This window comes from Arvicanthis niloticus, chromosome 6 (assembly GCF_011762505.2).
Source record: "Arvicanthis niloticus isolate mArvNil1 chromosome 6, mArvNil1.pat.X, whole genome shotgun sequence".
NCBI lineage: Eukaryota > Metazoa > Chordata > Mammalia > Rodentia > Muridae > Arvicanthis > Arvicanthis niloticus.
This window is the reverse complement of record NC_047663.1, coordinates 89224061-89249476: the sequence shown is the minus strand read 5'-3', so window position 1 is coordinate 89249476 and position 25416 is coordinate 89224061. Positions and strand designations below refer to the sequence as shown.

The 25416-nt window shown below is 53.7% G+C and overlaps 2 protein-coding genes across 3 annotated transcripts; both read right to left on the bottom strand.

The window, feature by feature from the left end:
- Positions 1 to 76: 76 nt before the first annotated feature.
- On the bottom strand, positions 77 to 5377 carry Wdr24 (WD repeat domain 24). The gene is made up of 9 exons (XM_034507914.2): positions 4270 to 5377; positions 2983 to 3160; positions 2205 to 2877; positions 1622 to 1740; positions 1416 to 1537; positions 1238 to 1342; positions 780 to 1120; positions 463 to 647; positions 77 to 386 (listed from the first exon to the last, which is right to left on the bottom strand). The coding sequence occupies exons 1-9, from the start codon at positions 4748 to 4750 to the stop codon at positions 218 to 220; spliced, it is 2373 nt and encodes a 790-aa protein (XP_034363805.1). The 5' UTR covers positions 4751 to 5377; the 3' UTR covers positions 77 to 217.
- Positions 5378 to 7889: 2512 nt separating this feature from the next.
- On the bottom strand, positions 7890 to 19356 carry Fbxl16 (F-box and leucine rich repeat protein 16). Of its 2 annotated transcripts, none has more exons than XM_034506824.2 (6): positions 19025 to 19356; positions 12128 to 12774; positions 10962 to 11470; positions 10544 to 10628; positions 10169 to 10232; positions 7890 to 9786 (listed from the first exon to the last, which is right to left on the bottom strand). In XM_034506824.2, the coding sequence occupies exons 2-6, from the start codon at positions 12758 to 12760 to the stop codon at positions 9638 to 9640; spliced, it is 1440 nt and encodes a 479-aa protein (XP_034362715.1). In that variant the 5' UTR covers positions 12761 to 12774; positions 19025 to 19356; the 3' UTR covers positions 7890 to 9637. The 2 variants fall into 2 exon arrangements, with proteins under 2 accessions (XP_034362715.1, XP_034362716.1); XM_034506825.2 differs by having other exon boundaries at positions 19020 to 19347.
- Positions 19357 to 25416: the final 6060 nt, after the last annotated feature.

Genomic DNA, 25416 nt, shown 5'->3' with positions numbered 1-25416 from the left:
AGTTCCCTCTTGCTAGGAAGTTCCCACCTAGGAAGTTCCCACCCAAGGCGCAATGAAACTGACAAATGACCAAACAGCAGCTCTTGATTTTTATTGGGCTAACAAGTTGCAGCCACCTTCCATCCTGGTACACGGGATGGGTAAGAGGCTGTGAGCCTAGTCCGATGGACATCGGGATTGAGCTGAGGACAGTGCATCAGCCTTAGGGAAGGCCAGGTCAGGAGTATTCACAGAGATGGCCGCAGCCTGCAGGGCAGTGGGAGCTGCCTTCCAGCCATTTCATGATGTGCTGAAGATGGCCACCATGACTGCAACCCTGACACCACACGAACAGACCTTTAACCACATGATGGCAGACGGCACACATGCTGGCACAGCGGTGGCACCTGGGAATGGGAGAGCTGTTCAGCTGGGGGGAATCTAGGCTGCCTCCCTCCCAACCCCCCAATCCTGCCATTGCACCTGTCGCAGACCCAGCCTCGGCTGCTCATGGGCCGCTTGCAGTGGCTACAGTTGACATGCAGAGTGGTGGAGGCTTGGTTGAGGCAGCTCACTGCCCTGCTGGTGCTAAGTTTCACCACCTCATTGGACACATTCCAGAGACAGAAGCGCTGCAGCAGATCGATGTAGGATGCGTACCAGTGCTCCTGGGGGGGAGGGGCAGGCTCAGGTTAGTGAGTCCAGGTAAACTGGGGTGGAGATTACAGAGGACAAGAAACAGGCCCAGCTGAGGGAAGCAGCAGCCAGTCCAGTGAGACCCTCCTTGGCCCATCACACACCTGGGTCTGCTCATCGATGTCCTTTCGCACTCTCTCTCCCAGCACGATGAGAACAGACACAGCCATCTGCACATCGCCCTGCTCAGCGTAGAAGCGCAACATGTCCCGTACCAAGGCACTGAAGAAGTCAGGCGGCAGGCGGCTGTCGTACAGAGCATGTGAGACGGAGAGGAGGGAGGAGGAGGAGTCCACCGGGGCTAATGAAGCTGTGTCTGCCTCGTTGCCGCTCACGTGTGGAGAGTCGGCCTTGTCCTGAAGATGTTCGGGTCCGGACGGTGTGTCCACAATCTCATGGCGCAGTGGGAAGGCCTCCTGTGGCAGCACATATTCAGGTTCCTCGGCTGGGAGGCAGGTGAGGAAAGATGGACCTGAGTCTAGGCTTCCCACTGCACTCAGCTCCAGCTCCCAGAGCCATGTTCTGGGTGGGACCCTCTATAGCTCACTCAGCCCCCACTCACGGTGCACATGTTCTGTGTCCAGTGGATACAGCTCCTCCTCCTCTCCTTCAACGTCACCCAGCAGGTAGTCAGCAGGCACGTCACTCCCCTCAGTTTCCTCATTATCTGCCCAGCAGGGGAGGGAGGTCATTCAGGGGAGTGGCTCCCCAGCCCCCTTCCCATCAGCATCCCTGCCTACCCTCATTGGTGATGAGTGTGGCTGAAGAATCAAGCAGAGCCGTGTCACTCCGTGCGTCCCCTTTGCTGCGATCCAGCCGTGTCTCACTGCCCAGCCCTGGGCCCATATCCTTCAGACTGAAGCTACAGGTAGGGAAGGCTTGTGGGTGGCCAGGCCCCAGCAGTCCACCCTGGGGAGGGGGGGGCAGGAAGTAGCCAAGAATCTACCTGTTCATGAGCGGTAGGCCACAGGAGCTGCCTTTGCCGATGCTGTGGTTGAGACTGGCAGAAGACACCAAGCCAGGGCTACAGTAGATAATCCGTAACATGGTCCATGTCTGTGCCACCTAGGAGGAGGCACCAACCACTCATGGGTCCTGGGTACCTAGCATCCCAGGCTGGCCTCCATCTCCTGAGCAGAATCACATACTAATCCATGGCCTGCTCCACTACCACCCAGGAAACTGGCTCATGGAAGGAGCAGTGTCCACCTTAGTGTGGTGCATCTGTGAGGTGCCTGGTGCTAGGATTAGCAAGGGAATGGATATGGGGAAGAGAGACAGCATGCAGAAGGCAGCCCCAACACCAAGAATGAGGCAGAGGAAGGGGCTGGAGGCACTAGACTCCCTCAGCCTCCACCCTGAGAATGACCCCATAATTTGGGCTATTCTGGGCCACATGATCTTTACAGTGTCAAATACTGTGGCAAAGGCTGACACTGAGACTGAGCTTCGGGTTGTGGGTATGGTGCCCCCACTACAGCAACAGTCTCTGACTCAAATCCTGATCCCTGGGCCCCCACTTCACATACCTGGTTGCGGCCAAGCTCCCGAGCCACTTTGGCATTGTGGTCACAGAGCTCAGCCAGTGACCGGCCAGCCAGAGCGTACCGTTCAGCTGTATCCACGAACCAGCTCATGCTGCCACCACCAGACTCTGTCTCGAAGACACTCAGGGCACTGGAAGCGAGGCCAGAAAAAGGTTCTGCAGGGTCCAACTTGCGCTTGAAGAAGATGGGGTGGCGCCGGTCACCAGCATAGGGTTTACGTCCAGATTCAGCAGCCACCAGGCTTTCCTTAACGGCAAAGGCCAGGTCCCCAAAGAGGCCATAACAGAGACCCTCAGGGTTGGCACGCTCAACAGGCTGACTGGCATCACGAAACAGGTGTTGGCATAACGTACTGTCCTTGGAGCCAGAGAGTAGGAAAGAGGGGTCATGCGGATGGCGCCAGGCAATGCCTGTTGTGACATCACGATGCTCTTCAAACATAGCAGCTGGCACGAAGGGCCGGCGTACATCCCATACATAGATGTTGTGGTCCACCATCATGGAGCACGTGGCCAGGTGGTGGCGGCACTCAGGCCGCCATTTGACTCGGGCCACTGAAGCGATCGTCTGCACACAGTGTATCTCCTTGGCACGATGTGTGGTCATGTCCCAGACCTTCACCATCTTGTCACGTCCTCCCGTGGCCAGCCAGCCCCTGTGGAGAAGGTCCCACTCAAGCCGTCAGTGACCTCTCCCATGGGAAAGGAGACCCTGCCACACCCAAATGTGCCTTAATGCCCGCCTTATCCCCATACCACACCTGTCCTCTGGGTGCCAGTCACAGCAGAAGACAGGCCCATTGTGGGCTGTGAACATCCTTTCACACCGGTCAGGTCGGCGGATGTCCCAGAGCTGCACATTGCCATTCTCAAAGGTGGAAGCAAAGGTAAAGTAGTCACGGATACTGAACTGCACATCCCGCACACTCTCAGACTGGCCTGTGGGCATGCATCAGTACAGATGTAAGTGAGGGGGCTGGCCCCCAGGGGGTGGGGGAGCCCTTGGAGTGGCTCCAATGGTGTCATTCACCAGCCTGTAGCCAAGGAAGCACAGGACTGAAGAAACGCCACCAAAATCTGCCTAGATCAGGAAAGCCAGGGCTACACAGAGAAACCCTGTCTCGAAACACCAAAAAAAAAAAAAAAAAAAATCTGCCTAGGCCAGAGAGTATGCCAGGTAGTTTTGGTGCAAACTCCCAGGCCTCAGTTCCCTGGATTCTGCACAGGCAAAACTGGAGACCTGCCTCAGAAGGACATATGTGAGCACTGGAGGTACAGAAGCTCAACCTAGCTGGCTGTCGATATCTCCCTGGGGCCAAGGCTTGTGGAAGACTCAGTGAGTGGAAGAGGAGGTTCTTCATTCTCTGCTCAATACTCTACCAGCTGCCTAGTTAGCCCCAAAGGACCAAAGAGCTCAGAGACCATACCCACCTTCTAAGATCACCAAACCAGGAGCCTGCAGGTTTATGCCTACTACACCTACACTACTGTCCAGTGCTTTTCCCTGCTACAAGACAGCTCAAGATCTGTCATAACCCCCAAATTCTCCAAGGACCCCAACGCTCTGCCTGTGCTTCATTTGGTCTCATTAATTAAGATCACAAAAAGGTGGCTCAAGGTTGAACACAGACAGCCTGGCCTGCCATGAAAGGGGTCCTGTGTACTTCCCACCTCACTCTGAATCCTGGTCTGAGAGTCCTGAAGAGTCTAGGAGATTCACTGCAGCGAAGCTAGCTGAAGCAAGATGAGGGAAACTGAGGCTCCGTCACTTGCTACAGTGTTGTCTGAAGGCTCTACCTTTCCTGTCAGCAACCCCCAACACCAGTCTCAATTCCCACTAGTCTGACCTCCTGCCTTGCCCCCACCAGCAGTGCTTGGGCTCATCCTTCTCAGGGGGCCAAGCTTTCCCATCTCCACCACTCTTTCAGGGCTGTTTCGCCTCTGACGGTCCATCTGAGGACCTCTGATGGATGCACATTTCAGCCTGCCTGTAAGGTCTAACACCTACAAAGATCGACATGTATCCCAACTGCTTCTGTAGGCCTCACCAGAGAAGGTGCTGACAGAATCCTTCCTTCGGAGGTCAAAACACTTCATGAAGCCATCTTGAGAGCCACTGAGGAGCACATGGGCCTCAGTGGGATGGAAACAGACTTTGTTCACTGTGCGCTTGTGTTCTGTGAACAGCTGATCCTGCTTGTTGCGAGACGGCCGACCTAGATTCCACGTAACCACCACACCGTTGGTGGCTGCTGTAGCCAGCAGGTTCTCATCCATCTGATGCCAGACCACATCAGCACAGCTCAGGTTGAGCGAGGGCTTCCGGCCCACACGTAAATTCAGCTTTTCTACGAACTGCTCCTCCTCAATGGCATAAATCTTGAAGATGCTTCGGCCTGCCACAACAACCTGGGCTGCATCGCGGCACACACTGATGGCGTTAGCTGGTGCATCCAGGTGGCAGTGCATGGTCCGGCCTGTCAGTGCACTGCCACTCAGGGCTGTGGTAACCCGGGACATCTTTTCCATGGCTGCACAGGTATCAGGGGCAGGAGATCAGTGAAGTGTGTTGGCCTGGTTAGCCATGGTGTCCTAACAATTCAAGTTCAGTCCTCTCGAACCTCTGGCTTGAGATGGTCCATCAGCCAATCATTATCTCTGGAGGGTTCAAATTCATAGGCTCCATAGCTAACCTGAGGTTCGTCAGCACCATATCTGACTTCTCCAGATTCTATGTGGTTAATCCTTCTCAGTGAGATCCTGGGGGCTACTAGGCCCTCGGTAGGTCGATTCCCGGGGAGGGAGCGAGGGCAGGATGGGCGGGGAGTGGCTCCTGACTTCACAGCCCTGTGCTTCTGAGGATTACGAGGCTTCCGAGGCTTCCAAGAGGAACGAGTAACCGAGAGGAAAGGGTAGAGAAGCTGGATGGGTCTGGACTGAGTTCAAAGACCTTGGGAGACAGAAGAGAGGCTACAGAAACAAGTGTAGGTATCTCGTTACACAGTGCAGCGGAAACTGAGGGACCAGAACCAGGTGCTAGAAAAAAAGCCTCTGCCCCGTTTGCACGCCAGTCATTTACCGAAAGCGCAGGGTGTTCTTCAACAACAGTACCGGAAGAGACTCACCTAGTGCCAGCCCATTACCGGAAGTAGTCCTTTCTTAGCTTCACTTCGCCGGAAGTGGATGACAATTTGTCTCCCACACCATAAGGTTCCGTATCTGTGCGCGGCGCTTCGGCAGAGCGAACGGACCAGAGTTGTGCTCAGCAGGCTCCCTGGTTTTAACTTGGTTATATATGTCCGCTTTTGATTGTTTGGTTATAGAGGGTTTTTTTTTTGGTTTGGTTTGGTTTGGTTTTGGTTTTTCGAGACAGGGTTTCTCTGTGTAGCCCTGGCTGTCCTGGAACTCACTCTGTAGACCAGGCTGGCCTCGAACTCAGAAATCCACCTGCCTCTGCCTCCCAAGTGCTGGGATTAAAGGCGTGCGCCACCACCGCCCGGCTAGAGAGGGTTTTTTGGTTTGCTTTGTTTGTTTGTTTGTTTGTTTGTTTGTTTGTTTTTTCGAGACAGGGTTTCTCTGTGTAGTCCTGGCTGTCTTGGAACTCACTCTGTAGACCAGGCTGTCCTCGAACTCAGAAATCCGCCTGCCTCTGCCTCCTAAGTGCTGGGATTAAAGGCGTGCGCCACCACTGACCGATTCGTTTTTGTTTTTGTTTTTAAATGATTCTGGAAATCGAGCCCGAGAGACAAGTTCTCTACCAACTATGTTACCAACCCCAGTTTATTTTAATCTCAATATCTTAATACCAGTACTTAAACCTCTCCTCCAGTCTTGAAGGGGTAATTTTTCTAAGCAGACCCTGAGTTCCACCAAGGTCACAGTGCTAAACACTACCCATCACTTCCCCTGAAGAACTCAGATGCCATTTCATGACTGGTCCTGGGTCCATCATGCCCTGTTCTGAACCCCCGCACAAGCAGCCTGGTACCTTTTCTACTCTAGGTCATTATTTCACTGTGAACAGGTCTCAGACACCTCCTGACCTTCCTGGCTCATCTGCAGCCATACCTTTATTGGCTCCTCCTTTCTCAGCTTCTATCCCACCCTCCTTCCCCCTGAGCACTTTCCTTCCTCTCACAGTTTCATAGACTGTGTTATAAAATCATGGCTTCTACCTATGGCTTCTACTCCTTCAGCACTTAGCTCAAATGCCTACCGTCTTAGACCATCCCTGCCACCCCAGTCTAATGTCTCCTTTGTCTATTGTGGATTGCATGTTTATTTTGTATGGTCACACCTGTTTTGGTACTTTCAGAGCCTGACAACTAGTCTGTCAGTGGCTAGTTTTAGTCTCAGTTGTAAGAGATCGGTGTTGGCTCAGGAGCCTCAAGACCAAGTTCTCAGCATAAAGGAGGATTATTTGCCCCAAAGGGACAAAGGCCAGGCAATAAGGGACAGACAGGAGATAGAAGACCAGGGGAAAGGGGAAGGGAACAAGGGGGAGGGGGATGGAATATTTGTCCCAGAGGGGACAAAGAACTGCCTCTGGATAGAAAGGAGATAGACATGGCCCATAGACAAATGACACTTTATGGCTTTATAAATGCAAGAGGAGGAAACAGTGTTAGGATGAGGTATTTAATTTTGATTGGATTGGTTAATTAGGTGAACCAAAGGGGGTTTTGATTGTTGCATTTCTTTTTTTCTTTTTTAAAAATGCCTTCTTAGAAATGATTTATTATTGTTTTGGGGGTTTTATTTTGTTTATTCCCTCTGCCCCCGGAGTCGAGGACCGAACCCAGGGCTAACACCGAACTCAATCCCCAACCCCTGATTGTTGCATTTCAATACTTTGATAGCTGGACCTTGGTTGTCAGTCTCAGGAGGAGGAAGTGGCCAAATAAGGGAATATACCTTGGTGGCTGGCTTTAGGAATATAATCTAACAGGTTTTTAGCAAGACAGAGGGAATTGTGGAGAAGGAAAAAACTGGCTGGAGCCTTTTTTTCAAGTTGGCTCCAGTCCCTTTCACAGCTGTCCTTTCTCTTGAAGTGGGCACAGTAGTCTTGATCTTCAAGCGTACTATGATTATTTATTTATTTAATCTTTATTTGCGTGTGTGTGTGTGCACATGTGAGTGCAAGCATGTGCCTGTGTGAGTTTTTATGTGTTCAGGTTCCCTAGGCAGCCAGAGAGCATCAGATCACTGAGGCTGGAGCATTGGGCAGCTTAAAGCCACCCGAGGCAGGTGCTGGGAATTGAACCTAGGTCTTCTGCAAGAGCAGTAGGTGCTCTGAACTACTGAACCTTCTATCTGGCATCACCGTTTTATTTTAGAACATCACAACCCCTCCCTTAGTGGCTCTGTGCCGAGGATAAGGCTCATTTCTGCGCTTGGATCCCAAGAGCCTGGATCCGTTTGAAGACCTACATTTTGACATCAAACACATTGCTCCCTTTTGTGCATTCAGGACATTAGAAACCTTCTGTTGGTCAGTTGCTAAGGTTCCAGTCCAGCCTTGGGCCTCCAGCCTCTCCTGTTTATGAAGTAACTTTGATGAGTTGGGAGGCAGGAGAACCCAGAGACCTGAGCTATCCAGGGCAGATTTAACCCTTACAACTTGGTCAAGTGACAAAAAAAAAACAAACAAAAAAAAAAAACAAAAACGTGTTTTTACAACTTTTTTAATATATATTTTTATAAACAGGTCACGTGATAAAATAGCACAAGAAACACTTACCAAATATAAGGTTATATCTTCCGCATATACAGGAGAATGAGGTCGTTATGTACAATAAGAAAATGATTTTAGGGGTTGGTTGGTTTTGTTTTGTGTTCCTCTCTCCCCTTAAACTTTCCTCCTACAGTCATTGGAAATATCACAGCTTCAGTTGCATTAATACTTTGGGCAAATGGACAGCTTCCCCCTCCCTGTTGGGGGACTGTGGGAAGAGGGGCTGACAGATCTGGCTCCTGACCACTTCAGCCTGGAGCCTCCCTGGCCAGTGCTTCAGGGGCAGGAAACTCTTTGGGCTGTTGAACTCTTACTTTTTTGTCAACAGCATCTCTCTCTCTCTCTCTCTCTCTCTCTCTCTCTCTCTCTCTCTCTCTCTCTCTCTCCTCTCTCTCCCTCTGGCTCTCTGGGAATTAGTTTACTCTCTTCCAACCAGATAGGGGTGTCCCAAGATTAATTGTGGGTGCTGTGTCTCCTGGGGTTCAAGGTTGGGAGGGAAGGGTTCCCAGTCCCCTTCCTTGGTACTGTCACGTATATGCCAGGATCCCCTAGGACTTCCAGATGTCCTGAGATCTGACAGGACATGGTTACATCCCCTTTGGACAGGCAAACATTTTGGAAGCTGGGAGAGGTAAAGGAGGACTACAAAGGAGCCCTCCTTCCTTGGGGTGTGAAGGGTGTGCTGGCCACTGGAAGATCAGAATCGCTGGTCAGTGCTGACCCTGACCCATGGCCAGGCCCTCTGCAGATTCCACCTGAGGAAACCTATCCAGGGAGAAGCACAGTGCTGAGAGGCCTGAACTCAGCGGGGGTAGGGGCTGAAATGGGTGGGCTGATCCCAAGGCCTGATAGCCCTGTGGGTGGCTCCAGATTGGGGTCTGCCAGGTGCCTATTCCACCCTTGCACTTGTGCGGATGGGCACCGGTTAGGCTAATGTTGATTGTTCCAAGGTCTGCATCCTCCTAAAGCTGTCCCAGCCTGGCCAAGGCCCAAGGATCTGTAGGCCAGGGGGAAAGAAGGAGATATGGGGGTGGAGGAGTGGGACACAAAGGACAAGAACTGACCTATATGGCAACAAGGAAGAAGGGAAGCCACTAGGTCAGGTGGGCATGGGGGAGTTGGGCTCCTCAGGGGGCCATGGCTTTGGCAGTGGCCTGTGGCGCCTCATACCCCTTGGAGGGCTCCAGGCGTGGTGCAGTGGAAGATGTGGGAGGCCCTTGGGGCTCTTCCAGGCCCCTAAGTCCTGGGGGACCAATCCCTCCATCCCCTTGGGCCCTGCCCGGGATGGGGGGACAACGAGGGGAGGCAGTGAGCAGAATGAAGTGGGGAAGCCAGTGAGGGCATATGCACTCAAAGCATCCCCGAAAGGACCTAGACCCCCAGAAGGCGGGAGAGTGATGGCGGCGGCTGTGGCATGGTGGAGGGCGGGCGTGCAGTGCGGGCACGAGGGGCATGCACAAAGTCCCCGAGTGTGCGTGCGTGCGTGGGGCTGGCCCCTCTGCCTCTTACCCCAGACGGGGATGGAGCAGTGGAGCAGAGGAGCAAGGGAGGCACGGGGCGGGGTTTCCCTCAGCTTGCCCCGCCTCCAGCGCAGGGCGGAGAAGTGATGCTCCGGCAGGGATGGAAGAGGGGCTATTGCCCAGGGCGTGGCCGGTTCCCGCGGCCGGGTGGGGAAGCCTGCGCTATTCGATGACAAGGCAGCGCGGCAGGTGCTGCGAGAAGTACTTGAAGAGCTCGGGTGTGGCTCCAGGGCAGTTGGTCAGCTCCAGCTCCTCCAGCTCTTGCAGTTGCACAAGGCCGGATAGCCCCGTGGTGGTTAGGAGCGGGCAGCCTGCAAGCACGAGGCATCAGGGCAGCCGCTAAGCAGTTCAGCTCCGCCCGGCGGGAGGGCTGGACTGGGCTTGGCAGGAGGGAAAGGCTGAAGAGGACAATGACCTGCTGGGGGTGGGTTCTACTGGGCTTGTTGAATGAGGCGGGACCCATACTGAGCGTGGAGAGGGTGGGAATCACCAGGGAGGAATATGTTTAGGCTTGGCCAGATGGAGGGTGAATCTGAGCAGGGCGTCACCATCAGGGCGGGCCTGAATTCACCCTCTAACCCGTTACCTGGGATGCGATTTGCCAAAACCTGAAATGAATTTATCTGCAAAAGGGACCCGATGGGGGCAGGGGTCACAGTGAGTGGGCACTGCATGGAGGGGGCGGGGTCTCACCTGCTAGAGACAAGAGTCGCAAACTTCTCATGGCTAAGAGGTGCTTCAACCCGAAGTCCTGCACCTGGGCGGGAGTGAGAGGAGGTCGTGTTAACTATTTCCACTTGCTTGGGACCTGGAGCCGCTAGAGGGGCAGGAGGTAGGGGTTCAAAAAGGAGATTTCTCAATTCCCCCCTCCCCTCATAGACTGGAAGCACCCATGAGGGCCTTGGGGAATCCGGAACCCAGTGATTGCGCTTAGTTTGGCTGTTGGCTCTAAAGGGATCTGAATGAGGCCCAATGCAGTTCAAGGATAATCTGTACTGGTCCTCCACCCATTCCCATCCCGCCACCCACCGAGCTCTAATTTCCAGATCCCTGGGGGCATGGAGGTACCTGGCAGCACCATCGCAGGTAGAGGCTGCGGAGGGACGACATGGTGGACAAATAGCTGAGACCAGTATCCGTGATGCGTACACACCTGTGGTTGCATCAGAAGGGGGACTGCCCACCTTTAAATTACTTTATCCCATCTCCACCTAGGCCCCTCCCTCCTTTTTAGAGGTGTCCATAGAGCAAGTCTCTGCCCCCCACACCAATGCCCTATCCTCCCCCTGGTCCCACTCTGTGACCCCCTCCCCCCCGTTTGGAATATGGCTTTTTCTCCAGGTTATGCTGGAGTTACTCCAACTTTGGGCACCCTATTCTTTGGCGTTCCCCATCCCAGAAGCCCCTGGACTGGCACCGCCCACTTTAGGTTTCCAGTTCCTGGAGATCCCGCCAGTACCAGCCTGGAGTGTAGGGATGTGTGCACCTGTCCAGCACGAGCTCCTCCAGGCGGTGCAAGTCGCAGGCCACATACTCCAGTGCCATATCGGTGATCCGAGGGCACCAGGAAAGGTCAAGGCTGCGCAATTTACGCAGGTTCTCAGCTACAAGCTCCACTCCATCATCAGTGACCTTAGAGCAGCCGGAGAGGCTGAGTGAGGTGAGGTTGGGCAGACTGTGCACCACGTTAACCACCCCATGGTTGGTTATCTCCCAGCAGGAAAGCAGCCGCAGCGTGTGGGTGCTGTGGCCCTGGCGTGCTGTGAAGTAGGCCAGTGCCGTGTCAGTCACGTGGTAGGCCTGAAGGCTTAGCTCTGCCAGGTTGGGTAGAAGTTGTGAGATGGCAGCGATGGCATCGTCCGCCACATTGATGCAGTCACTGACGCTCAGTGAGGTGATACGGGCACTGAGGCTGGACCACAGGCCAGCCTCAGTGAAATCGTTACAGCCCGACAGCTCCAGGCGCACCACTCCCTGCATCTGCTCCAGCATCACCTACAGGCAGGTACAAATCAGACCAGACTAAGTCAGCTCTCGGACTCTCGCCTGAGTGCCCCTCCTGCGAGGGTAATGGGAGTTGCCTGTGCAGAGTAGAAGAAGCTTCTGGGAATCTGGAAGCAGTGGTCTCTCAGGTGTGGACTTGTGCAAGCATGCATCAGGTTGAATTCCAAGGAGTATACTTAAACTGCTTCTTATACTTTCCCAATATTCCAAGGTGGGGCCTATACGCCAGGGTGTGGCCCGTGCAGGGGTTTAGAACAGATGATTTGGACATTAAATTTACAATCCAGGTCCACGGGTGGGGGGAGGCAGGGCAGGGTGCCCAGATGCTCCTTCAACCCTTGCTTCTAGGAGACTCTCAGCTATCCCCCAACACCACCGGCATCCTATTCACCAAGGCAGGTTCACAAGCTAGCAGGGACCCACATGTAACTGACCACTCTCCTGCACCAATCCTGACATTTTAATCAGTTTTTAACAACAAGCCCACATTTTCATTTTGCATTAGGCCCTGAAATGCCATCCTTGCTGCTTTTTGTCCCTGAGTTATCCTCTGGGCCCCTCAACCTCAAATGTCCATAGGGTTGCTGTTACATGTCCCTGCCCCCCACCCCCCAGCCCCATCTGTTCCTAGCCAATTTTAGGACACACCTCTAGACCAGCGTCAGTAATGGTGGAGCGCTTGAGACTCATGGCCTTGACTCCCTTCTTAGAGAGCGCATAGTTGTCGATGAACTCACAGATGTCTAAGTCAGAGACACCAACTAGGCAGAAGCCCTCGAAGCCTCTAGCAGCAAAGCCCTGCAGGTTCACAAACTCCTTCTCTCCTCCAGGCAGCACGTTGTACAGCTCCTTTGCATGCAGCACAGGCGTGAGGCCTGCCCAGAACTTGGGCTGGTAGAGCACACGCCGCCAAGCCTTGCACACCTGGGCTAGTATGCACTTCTCACATGCTGAGAAATACCAGAAGAGCCCATTAAGGATCTTCTCATCTGTGGCCAGGGGTGGCCGCTCCACTGGGGGTCCAGGCACTGAGCCTGAGGCTGGTCCACTGGCTGGGGGGCATGGCCCCCCGGCCAGAGCAACCCGCGACAGTGGTGTAGCCAGGATTGGAGGTGGAAGGGTGGGTGGGGGTGGTGGCTGGCAAGGACGGTTCTTGGCAGCAGGTGTGCCTTTGGTGATGCTGGCTGCGCCTAGGCCGTTGGGCTGGCCAGGCAGCTTCACCAGACCGTTGCGAGGCAAGCATGGAGGCTTGGGGTCACCATCGATACCGGGGCTCGACATTTTTCTTGCACGTTCTGTGGATAAGACAGGAGGAACAAATAAGTCTGCCAGTCTCTAGAGGAGCTGGAGAGCTAACCCTTTTCACATCCTTGAGGTCCCTCACCCAGGCATTTTCAGGACCACTTAACAGAACAGATCCTAGCCCATGCCTTTCTCTGACTGCACAAGAGGCAGGCTGGCCATATTTACAGCTAGCGCAAGCGTCCACATCCTCTGTCCTATTCACTGGCCCAGCCTGCACCTCTGAGCAATGCAGATCAGTGAGGACAGTGCTGTGGTTTTTCTGTACAGCCAAGGAAGTAGAATAGAGGCCAAGGCCAAGTGAACTGTCTGTTCATGGCCGATACTTAAGGGGTAGAGCTAAAGTGTGGACCAGAGCTGGAGGAGGAAGGTCATGTGGAAGGCCAGGGTGACCTGCCCATAGAACAGGTCTGGATCACTCCTCTCTCCATTCCTTCAGACTCTCAGGCCTGCGACTGGGTTGCAGAGAACATTGTGAATGGACAGCATGGAGGGAAAAAGCAGTGAGACTATCATAATGCCACGATTGTCTGCTCTGCATTCCAGATATCACATCTACCACCACCCAACATCCAGAAGGAGGTGGTTTTTCCATGGGTTTCACCTGCAGATGAAATACTCAAATGCAACACTCTGGACTCCAGATGGCCCCTTCTATGGATGAGTGCTCTTGGTGACACCACAGACTGCTTCCTGTGGGAGGGATTTACAGTCTATGGTGGAGTCCTGAGTCCCAGAGCTAACCCAAGGGCAAGGCAGGGTCTCCCTTCCTGTGTGTATAGGTGATCCCAGGATGAATTGGGTGTACATGTAAGCTGTCAGCTTCCTGTCCTACAATCTTTGAGGAGTCAGCAAAAGCTTCTCCTAGGCCCTCTGGCTTTGGTGGCTCATAGCCTCACCAGGGAGCCTGGCACAATACCAATCTTCCTAAGGGGTGGGCACTGAAGTACACAAACCCTCAGACAAGAAAGACTCATGTTACCCTTTAGGCTGAGACCCCTTTCTGGAGCTACAGGCCAAGGACATTGGCCATTCTTTCTTATACTCTGGATGAACACAAAAGATGTGGAACTACCGTCTACCTGTATTTGCAATTCCGTCTTGATGGTTCCCTATACTGCACAGGCAACCTGTGCCAGTTTCCCACCTCTGGGGAGGGAAGAACCCTGAGTTAGGCTCTCCCAAGAACATGGTCCTCACAGCCAACAACCCAGCTCTGTGTCTAAGGATGGCCATTGGCAGGCCACCCTAGGCCCTCAGTGCTATCTCTCTATTATTCCCCTTCTTAATATGACTCGTAAGACCTGGATAGTAGGCCAGTTTTTCCCTAAAGGTTTCTAGACCTTAGTTGCTCTTTTGTGCTCAAGTACAGGCAATAGCGGCTACGAAATAGCCAGTACAAGCAAGTAGCAATGCTAACACTTGCCAAATGCATACTGGGACAGACACATATTTCAGCTTCACAGTAGCTATCCCTGTGTAGGGGTAGCCACTATTGTTATTCTGCTCTTTATACAAGGAACCTAGGCTCTGAAGAGTTATAGTTTGCATGCTACAGTAAAGCAAGCCTAAAGTGTGGTTACCCCAGTTCCCTGGGAGCAATATAGGGAAGCCGGCCTGTTGCAGGACAGCAGCATCCATGATGGGAAAGGATGAGATTCTTCCTTATGTGCTCCGATTCTTATCCAGCACCACCCACATTCCTGGGAACTGTGCTGAGGATAGAGAGACAGCCCCAGCCAGAATACCCGCCATAAGTCGCAGTCTATGTCAAGACTGCCCATCGAGCCTCAGCCACTAGGCGCAGACTCAGCGCTCTCAGAACCCCGCGAGCAGCACCACGGACAGCTCCGGCGCTCATTGGGGTCAGCCGGGCTTTCTGCACCAGAGACACTGGAGCGGAGGAGGAATGATCGGTGGCTCCGGCAAACTCAGCTCCACAGGAAGAGGCAGGGGGAGAAGCCGCCCGCTTGGCTAGGATCTGGAGGAGGCTGCGGAGGCGGTGCCAGGGGAGAAATAATCCAAGAGCTGTGCCGATTTAGGCTGAAAATGCTCCCAGCCGCGGGTGTGCACGTGGAGCGCCTGAGTTGCTGGGGGCTGGGGGGAGATGCACGTGGATGCCCCGGGCATCTGCGGGGCTCCTTTCTGCCCCTCACTGCAGCTATGGAAATTCACGTTTTCAGAAGCACAAGATCTCCTTCCCACCTTTCAGACTTAGGTCATGTAGGTGAAACCAGGCCAGATTCAGTGTCTAATTCCCCCATCCAGGCCCCTGCCTTTCGTGGAAGCTGCATCTCCACAGAGGCAACCTTGCTTTGTGCTTAGAGAGGTTCTCACTTACTGTCTCTCTCTAGTGGCATTAACCAAGCCTGAGAACCCCCTATACTGTAGTCCAAAAATGGAAACAGTTACACCTGAGCTCAAGGGCTGAGGCTTTCAGAGAAAGATGAGCAAACACTGGGAGAATGGACCCTTCCTGCCAGGTGAGCAAAAGGTTATTGAGGGGTTCCAGGGAGGATAACTCCACTATGGCCCCGCTATCTCGCCAGATGACCTAGGGTCTACTCCCAGGTATCATTATGTAGCTGAGGCTGGCCTTGTATTTACAACCATTCTGCTACTACCTCTCTGGGATTACAGATACGCACTGCCATGTCCAGCTGGAGCTCCTTCACGATTCTGCAACTCCTCTCTCTATCCAGGGTGGCTCCTGCAGCCTGCTTCTTAGAAAGGGGGATGGAGCTGTGGTAAGGTGACCCAGGCTGCCTCTCCCTTCACGGACAAGCACTTCAGGAGCTAATACTGGAGGAGAGGCCTTCTGGAATGATGGATGAACAAGCACAGCAATAAGTCCCAGGCCTAGTGTGTCCTGTGCTTGGTTTGGAGTGGAATTCTGGGTCATCCCTAGACTACAGAGGAGCTTGAGATCCCTGTGTCCATCCTGGGCTAGGAGGGGATGATGGCAACTTCCTCAGCCCAAGCCTCATCAAGGTGCTCCTGAGCAGAGCTGACTAGGTGCTCCCTGGAAGAGCTGACTGTAGTCTTTGCCCTCTCTAGAGGACTCATTGTGGACATAAGGAACATGGATGGTACAATAGGTCTCCTGGGAAAGTTCCAGTACTTGGTGGTTTCCAGATTGACATTACACAGAGTCTGATACTAAGCCATGAGGACTTGCCTCTTCTGGGTATCCAGTCATCGAAATAGTCTCCTGGCCCCATCTCCAGCCGTGACCCATTCCCCAGCCAGGCCTGTACTTCATGCCTCCTCTCCCTCACCTGGGCAAATGTCGATCCCCTGCTTGTCCCATAGGCTTTCTCAGAGCAGATGATTGCTGCCTGCCTCCAATGATAGGATCCCCTAGTCCTCTGAAAAAGGACCTCCAGGTGTTACCTGGAGATGTCATCACTGTCTGTCTCTCCCCTGGCCTGGTAACTCCTTGAAGACAAACAGCACCATGACTGTTTGGCTTCTGGGTACTGTGAAGGAATGAACAAGAAATGGTCACCCAAACACTCAGGGGTGCAGCTGCCCGAGGCTGAGAGCTTTGACTGGTCAGTGGGACAGGAGGACAAGAACTTAACTCCAGGTATACTTGGGGTCAGTATTTATACAGAAGAAACTAGATTGGTGTCAGCACCTGGCTCTCCAGACCCTGTGATCTTGAGGTGCAGATACTGGGGGAGAGGAGATCTTTTGGCTAAGTCCCTCTTCTGGAGTTTCATGGCTAAGGAATCTGATTGGCTGACCCCTAAAATCTGGCCTGATCCTAGAAGAAAGGAACAGGAATCACCGAGGAGATGGGAAGAGGCAGCCCCCGTCTTCCTCTAGCTGCCTCTTTACTTCCTAGAGCACCAGTGGTCAAAACAAGGCTCAGAAGAATCTTCCTGATGCTGCTGCATAAAACTGCCACTTGTCTCAAGACCCCAAACACTCAGAACAGGACTACATCTGTTGTTTCTCCTGTCTTCTGCCTCACTGGGTGCTGTGTTTTCCTATGATCTGACTAGGGGCCTCCACACACAGCTCTCATCCAGCAGGGTCCCTGCCATTACCCTGAAGTCTTAAAGACGGCCAACTACACACCCACCAATGTCTCAACCCTCAACACCCTCAGTCCAGGGGCTCTTCCCCTGTCTCTGACCTCTCTGGGAGCACAGGTCAGGATGAAGGCCACCTTGGAGGCTGGTTTCTGGCCTGCATAGAACCTGCCCTGATCAGCTCCTCATGATTGAAAAAGATAACCAAAATACCCATATCAAGTTCAGTCTGTAGTAGCAGCCCCACAGACTGCGGTGACAACCAGGGTATCTGAGATTTGGGGCACAGTACAGGCAACATGTTCTGTGACGACGCTGTGACTCAGGCACGTTCACATCCCTGCCACTTTGCACGTGTCAACCACAGCACTTTTCTTCCACCCCCTGCTGGAGCTGCCTCTGGGGGTGTACCAGGAATTTGGGGATAGAGAGACCTTTGGCCCAGGAAGTAGGTAGGCCCAGATTGAACCCAAGTCATTGCTCCAAGAGATTCAGGGTCTGTGACCAAGCTAAGGTCAGTGGCCACAAGGCACTGGGGATAGATGCTAGGCTTCAGCTTATCACGTCCCCCCACCCCTCGGCCATGTTCTAAGGAATTTGAGACCTTCAAGACCTAGGCCCCAGGCTAAATATCTGCCAAAATGAGGCCCACCTGCACTCTCTGCAGCCTGTTTGGCCACCTGACCACTAATGGGGACAGTTCAGGGCTGCTCACTGGCCTTCCAGACCTTGCTTTGCTGCCTCCCCCAACCTTCCCCAAGCCAGTCCTGGAAGGTACATCAGTGGCTTCCAGATGTGAAGAGTTATGGTCAGGAAAGTTGAGTGCTGCCCACCAGAAGCCCCTTCTGTCTGGGGGATACACCTCCCTCAGTCTCACAGGGCTTCCTGGGTCTAGATCCCTTCTACCTAGAAGGACTTGTTTTAACTTCAGCACTGGGAGACAGGCCCCATTCAGATGTATTTGGGAGAACAGGTGAGTGCATACATATTCCGGGCTTACAGTAAAGGTGACTGAGGAGGCAAATAGTTAGGGTGGCAGGAAATGAGGAAGCTGAATCTTGGGGTATCTCAGCACCACACATGTTTTCAACCTTGTCTTTCCCTCTCTCCTCCCAGTGGCTCCCAGCCCGGCCCTCAGGCCATGTCTAGGCAGGACACTGAGGCTCCGCCATGCCTCTGACCTGCTCTAGGCAGCCCCTAATCATCTAGGCTCCTGTCCCAACAACGCCCCCCCCCAACCCTCCCCCCTGCTGCTCTGAGGCTGCTGTCCAGCACTTCATCAAAGTGTTGGACTGGCATAGAGGGTCCTGCGTCCAAAGGGGCAGCAGGGAGGCCTGAGAAGAACCTGGTCAGTGGGCCATGGGACAAGATGGCAGTGGAAGTCGGGCCTCCAGGAGGGAGCAGGTGAAGTGGCATCTGCCATCTGCTCCTGGGAGGTCAGCTGCCGCCTCAGGCTGGGAGGGGCTAGCAAGAAGGGTTGCTAGGCCAGATCCAGGCCTCCACAGTGCAGCCTTCTCTCCTGAGATGAACGGTGGGGAGGATCCCCCCACTGACCTAACATCCCAGAAGAACATGGAAGCCCTGCTCGGCAATCTTAGCATGCCCATTCCTCATTTTGAAGCCTTTCAATCTTGGCCAAGGCCCATTTTCTTTTTCTAGAACCAAAGACATGCCAGCCCACTCCCTGGTATAGAGCTGTGGGCGGCAGCTCTATACCAGTCATGTCCAGAAGGTGTCCAGGACCCCTAGGCCACATATCCACATAGCTCCTCCCTTTTAATTGTATCAACACCTGTCACGTCCTCCAGTCCGCCGGAGGCTCATAGGGCTGGAGTGGGGAGAGCCCAGAGCCAAGCCAGGAGGAGTGGGGACTGACGGCCTGCAATTCCGCGTCCTCGTCCTCGCAGCCACCGTGCTTCCTCTCACCAATTCCGTGATATCGTGGCCAAGCTGCCGGTAGCGAGCGGGGCGCAATCAGGCCGGCCGCTGGGGTTAGGGGCTGCGGAACCGCTGGCCCAGCGGCCGGAGGGTGAGGTGGGGAAGGGGCTGCGATTACGTAAGCCCTGCTCAGGCAGCGGCGGCGGCCGCGGCGCAGTCCCAAGTCCCCACCCCGCCCCCTCCTCATTGTAGCCTTCGCGGAGGCAGTGGCTCGACCTGGACCCTCCCCTCCCCGCAGCCTGCCGCGCGCGCACACACACCTTACCTCGGCCAGGGCTTCTGGCTCATGCCACGCTGTCTGCCGGGCGACCTCGCGTCATGGGGAGCCCAGCACCCGAGCCGCCGAGCGCGGAGGCGGCCGAGGTGCTGGACTGGCTAGCAGGGCCCGACTGCGCCCCGCGCCCGGCGCCCCGCGCCAGGGGCCTCTCGGCAGAGTCCGGAGCGGAGCTCCCCGGTGGGAGAGGATCGCCCGCCCTGAGCCTCCCACCGGGGAGGCTGAGGCTGTGCCCAGATAAATAAGGCCGCTTTGCAGGGAACCCGGCGGGCGCCTCCTCCCTCCCCTTCCCCTCCTCCCTGCGCTCCTCCTCCGCGCTCCTCCCCGCGCTCCTCCGCGGCCGCCGCCGGCGCCGCGCGTGCCCCCCGCCCGGCCCTAAGAGCCGCGCCCTCGCGCGCTCCCGGCGTCCGGACCAATCCCGGTTCTAGAGCCAGGCTGAGGTGTCGAGAATCCCCAGCCCCGCCCCGCTCCGCTCTGCGCGCTCCCGGTGCGGTACTGACGGGCACGCGCCAGGCGCCAGCACCCGCTCAGCGGCCGGTGTTCGCACAATAACAAACCCGGTAGGCCGCGCGTCCGGGAGGACAGGGCGTGCAGCCGAAGAGCAGCTTCGAGTGGCCCATCTGCACGAAGTGGTGGCGACCCAGAATCCTGCCAGCTGAGGAGAATTGGGGTCCTTGGCGCGAGCGGTTGGCAGTGGGGTTCCGGATTTTGCGCTGATGCAGCTGGCCCTATGTGCCTTTGCTTGGATTGCCACCTGTGAGGGCGAGGAAAGGGAGAACCAGTGGGAACATCGACATCACTGCACCTCCACACACATCTCCTCCGCATGGCGCAGGAGAAACCTCTAGGATCTCATAGCCCTTCCGTTCCTGTTGCGAGTCAGACTGAAGAATCTCTGTTCGGGGCGACATAGTCACACACTTGAAAGCAAGTGACTAAGCCAGCGTCAGTGAAAACACAAGACAGTGGAGTGATAGTGGGGAGGGGTTACTTCTGACAATGTCACAAACGATCCGAGACGCCCCCTCGCACTGGGTAGGAATGGTTCAAGAAGGGACACGCAAAGATCCAATGGCCTTAAGGAGTTCCACAGGTTCCCTCTGGGATGAAGCAGAGGTCAGGTGGTGGCAGCCTGTATGGCCCAGGGCGGGTGGTTTGCGTAAAAGGACCTATTAAGAGCTGTTGGAGAGCCAGGCCTGCCAGCAGGTTAATGAAACCCCAGTCTGGGGTCTCTCTTAGCAGAAGAAACAACAGATGTTGTGACAGCAGAGCAGTGTCTTGGAAGGGAGGAGCTTCAGGGTGGGGTGTCCTCAGATGAGAGCAACTGGCATTAAGGAGAATCCTGGGAATGATGATGTGAGGCCTAAGGGCAATAAGAAAGGGCAGTAAACTGGACCCTAGCTGGTGTGTGTGCGCGTGTGCGTGTGCGTGCGTGTGTGTGTGTGTGTGTGTGAGAGAGAGAGAGACAGAGACAGACACAGACACAGACAGAGAGACAGGCTGATATTAGAATCTTCTACCACTTTTTGTTTTGTTTGTTTTTGGTTTTCAAGACAGGGTTTCTTTCTGTGTAGCCTTGGCTGTCCTGGAACTCACTCTGTAGACCAGGCTGGCCTCGAACTCAGAAATCCACCTGCCTCTGCCTCCCAAGTGCTGGGATTAAAGGCGTGGGCGTTCGCTACTACTGCCCGGCTCTACCACTTTTTAAAAATTATATATTTTATGTGAGTACACTGTCGCTGTCTTCAGATACACCAGAAGAGGGCATCAGATCCCATCACAGATGGTTGTGAGACACCATGTGGTTACTCTGAATTGCACTCAGGACCTCTGGAAGAGCAATCAGGGCTCTTATCCTCTCAGCCATCTCTCCAGGCCCTCTTCTACCCTTCTTCACCCTGTTTTTTCTTTTCTTTTTCTTTTTTGAAACATTTATATTAGACTGCCTGACCTACAGGTCTCCAGGACCCTAATCACCTGCCCCTCAGTGCTCAGGTGGGCACTTTACCCACAGAACTACCCCTGGCCTATCACCCATTTCCCCCACCGCACCCCCATTTTCTTTTTCTCTTTTTTCTTTGTGTGCATTGGTGTCTCATTGTTTGGGACCTGACCAAGAAGGCTATGCTGGTCACTGAGTCCCGAGGATATATCTGTGTTGACCTTCCTAGTACTGAGGTTACTGTCACATGCCCCAGAGTTCAGCTTTAATTTTTTTTTTAATTTTTAAATTTGGGGGGGGGGGAGATAGAACTCAGGACCCTGTGCTTGCAAGCAAACACTTTGCTGACTGATCTCTCTCCAAGGCTCTGACAGTCTCTAACAGGGTGGATCATTGTTCTTACAGGAGGGCCTTGAGTCCAGCTTTCCACAGCCAGGATTGGGGCAGGCATGTGTGTGGCTTGAACTGGAGTGTCACCATATTGCCTGGGTATGGATCAGAGATGATAGATCTGCATTCGACAGAGACTAGGGCAGACGTAAGCAACCAGACTATGTTCTTCCCACTTCTCTAGTTACTGTCCTTGGTCAGGTGGCCCACAGGTGGTGGCATGAGTTCTTGGACAGAGGGTGATGTGTGGCAATTGTGGAGGACAGAAAGGCTCTGCACACATAAATAACCACTGGAGAATCCAGGAAAGTGGAACACACAGCTTACCTCTTGGTGGAACGAGGTACACAGCTGTTCTTCCTAGCCAGTTTATAGGCTGGTGATCCTTCACTGTCTGATGGACAGGCTCTGTTCCTGTCTCTCAGAATTGACTTATCTCAGAACCTTTCCCCTTAAATCCATTACTTTTAGGCCATAAAACACATTATTATGAGCGATGTCACTTGTGTTTGACAACAGCCTAGATGACTTCTGTATTATTTTAGGGGCAGGTCAATTCTGACACCCACTGGCATTACGTTTATCTCAGTCTTTTTATTTATTTATTTATTTATTTATTTATTTATTGTATGTGAGTGCACCGTAGCTGTCTTCAGACACACCAGAAGAGGGCATTAGATCCCATTACAGATGGTTGTGAGCCACCATGTGGTTGCTGGGAATTGAATCTAGGACCTCTGGAAGAGCAGTCAGTGCTCTTAACCACTGAGCCATCTCTCCAGCCTCAGCAGTACCCATTCTAGTGAAAGAAGCCAGATGTACATTGTAAAGAATCTCAATGCAAGCATGTCTTAAATCGCTATGCACTCGGGACTGAGTTAATTGAATCTTTTATCTGAATATTTTTCCCTCAAAATTGTGCTGTGCTTAAATGTGGCTAAAGTAAAATGATGTGGGCCAGACTCTAGAAGCTTTGGTCCAGCGCCGGTTACAGTCAATTCGGTCTGAGCTGAGTTTCGTTCTTATTCATGCTGATTGGTTTCGTTCTGCCTGCTGTAAATCCTACAGGGGAATCATTTCACTGGGATGCATTCCTTGGCTGGGGTATATAGGATGAGCACACTCAAGTATAAAGGTGGGCGTGAGGAAGGCCTAGGCACGCAGTGGCCCTGGTTTTTGAGAACATAGCACTAAGGGCTCTTAGGAGGTTATTGAGCACTAATCTGGGGGCCTTTCATGTCTCATCAGAGGACCTACCTGCTTCCCTCTACCTCTGCCGTCCTCCTCAGATCAGGCACCTGTTTCTTTCCATGTCATCAGAAGCTTCCTACTTACTGGTCTCTCCTACCCTCGATGTATCTTCTCCCCAGGGATCCCAGGAGTCAGTTGGCATGCATTAACGGTCTGTCTCTTTCAGGCAGCTATCTCCTCAGCTGTGGTCTGTAAGACCCTTGTTCCTTGGGCTCTATGCCAACTAGGAGGGTACCACACCCCTGTGCAGCACCTCTCTCAGCTGGCACTTCATCTGAAATGGTGACAAGAGTCACCTGCCCCTGAATGAATCTATTTGACTCTCAGACTTGGCACATATCCTCCTTAGAAGCTTTCATTTCATGTCTTTCCCAAACACCAAGCCCCTCTTCTCAGCCTGGGCCCACTAGCTCTCTGATGGTTAGAATGAGCTGTTGGCTGGCACATACTTAGAGAGCTAGGGTGAGGTTTCCTAGGCACCCAGGGGAGCACAGGGGAGGTTCACACACACCAGTGGTCATGGGGATAGGGAAGCTGGCTTTTGGAGCACCTTCCATGGAGGATTCCTGCTCCCCAGATGACACTTTTAGAACATCTTACATCCCGAGAGAACCGTGTCAGTCAATGTCCAACTGGATACACAGGGGACTTTCGTCTCCTCCACAGAATATGAGGTAGCATGTAGGACCAGTTCAACCAGGATGCTCTCTTCCTGGGTTAGTCTTCAGGGATTGATAGTGGAGCATCTATGAATTTGGTTCCGAAGGGCACGTGGAGTGTCTCTCAGTGGAGCACCCCTCAAGAGAAGCACTCTCACTTGGAGCACCCTCATTTGGAAGACCCCTCACTTGAAACAACCTCACTTGGACCACCTTTGAACAGAAACATAATGAACTGGATCAACCCTCCCTTGGGGCGTCCACATCTGGAACACCCTCAAGTGAAGCATCTTCACCTGGAGCACCCTCAATGGGAGTGCTCATTACCTGGAACACCTTTACCTGGAATAGTTATCACTTTGAGCACCCCTCTCTTGAGACACCCCTCATCTAAGCCTATTCTTACCCCCCCCCTCACCCTTACCTTGATGTCAGAGCAGAGAAGACCGTCTCCTATCCAGGCTTCTAAGCTCCAACTCTACAGCATGGGGAAGATGAAGACTAGGGCTGCTGACACATTTGGCTCAGAGAGACAAGGCGGTAGGAGCATCATGGGGTCACCCCTAAGCCTAGAGTGATAGCTCTATATGCTAAGTCTCATCATGGGAGGTCCCCAGGCTTGTCCTTGTGAGGCTCTAGTGTGGAAAGGGTGCTGGGGAGACATGTGGCTGGGTTAAATCTTTCCCAGGTCGTTCCCCTCACTGAACCTCTTCTGGGAAATGTGGCTGGGCTGTAAGGAGGAATACCTTGAGTGTTTTAGCACAATATTGGTGAGGAGTGACCCCTTCAAGTGAGTCGTCCTGAGGTCAGATAAGTACTTTGTGCCCCGATCCTCTCTACCCTCTTTTCTTATCTCTCCCTCCTTACTTAGCCTGTGCCCTTTTCCATTTCTCTTCCTGTCCGCATCTTTCCTTTTCCTCCACCCAGTCCCTGCTGAGAGTCAGAGGCTGAAGAGCACCGGAGAGAAGCAGGTGGGATATCTGTCGACTGCCTCCCCTGATGACAGGGTGAGCATTGAGGTTCTCTGGGGGCCTCTGCTCTGGCCTGGCCCCGCCCCCTGTCAAGACTGGGGATGACTCAGGGCCCAGCAGCACGAGTCGCCTAGTGATGGCGGTCTCCCAGCAACGGTCGTCTCCTAGCAATGGGATATTTTCCCCTGGCCCTGGCTGGAGCCAGTGGCTATTTATAGCTCAGCTTCAAATCAATCAGCAGCTGCATTTTAGGCTCCTCAAGAGATGCAAGGTGTTGGGAGGGGGTGCTTCTTGGAAAATGAAAAAAACACAGAGATAGGAACCTCAGTGCCTGACCCCTTGAAGTGCCAGGCTGATGGGGGATGATGCATCCAGATCCCACAGGAATGGGTGGAAACCTGACACTTCTTGGGAGCTGGCGGCTATGATTATATCCTGGATGAAGTCTCTGTGTTCAAGGGGCTGATGGTTGAATCACCCTGAAACTACCCAGGTCCAGCTTGGTAGAGCAGCGGAAAGCAATGGTCACGGTGTGGCCACCGATGCACTTTGCTGGTCCCCTGGTGTCCCCTGCCCATCGTTATAGGAGTTGTCTCCCCTATTCCCACCTTGCAGCTCCATTCAGCAGGGTACATACTCAGTCCTGGCTGTAAGGGGCCTGGTGCCACAGGCTCACTAAGGGACACAAGAAGGCACTCGGGACACCTATATCTAGCCCCCACCTGGCTTCAAATGGAATTTGAGGTCTGTGAAGGAGGGAGTCTTGGGCAAGTGGGAAACTTGTCCCCCCAACTTTCTCACAAGATCAAGGAGTAACTCAGACACACCCTCTGCCAGGAGGTCAGTAAGGAGCTGACCCTGCCATCCTTCCCAGTTACATCTGTGGTTGTGTCTGCTCACATCTCCATGGTCCCGGAGCCTTTGGCTTTCTAATGCCTGTCGACTCTCCTCACTTGTAGCCTTCCCCAAATCGCTCCATTGGATGGCCTGCTCATCGGGAGCCAGCGCACATCTCCCATCAGCTCTTCTGCTGAATGTTTGGGCTGCTTATCCTCCACTCTGCTCAGGGCCCAGCACACTACAAATACGTCACCGATGTCCTCAACCTGCAAAGGCCTGTGTTACAGGGGATAACATAGATGGGGAGCCTGAGTGGTGACACTCATAACA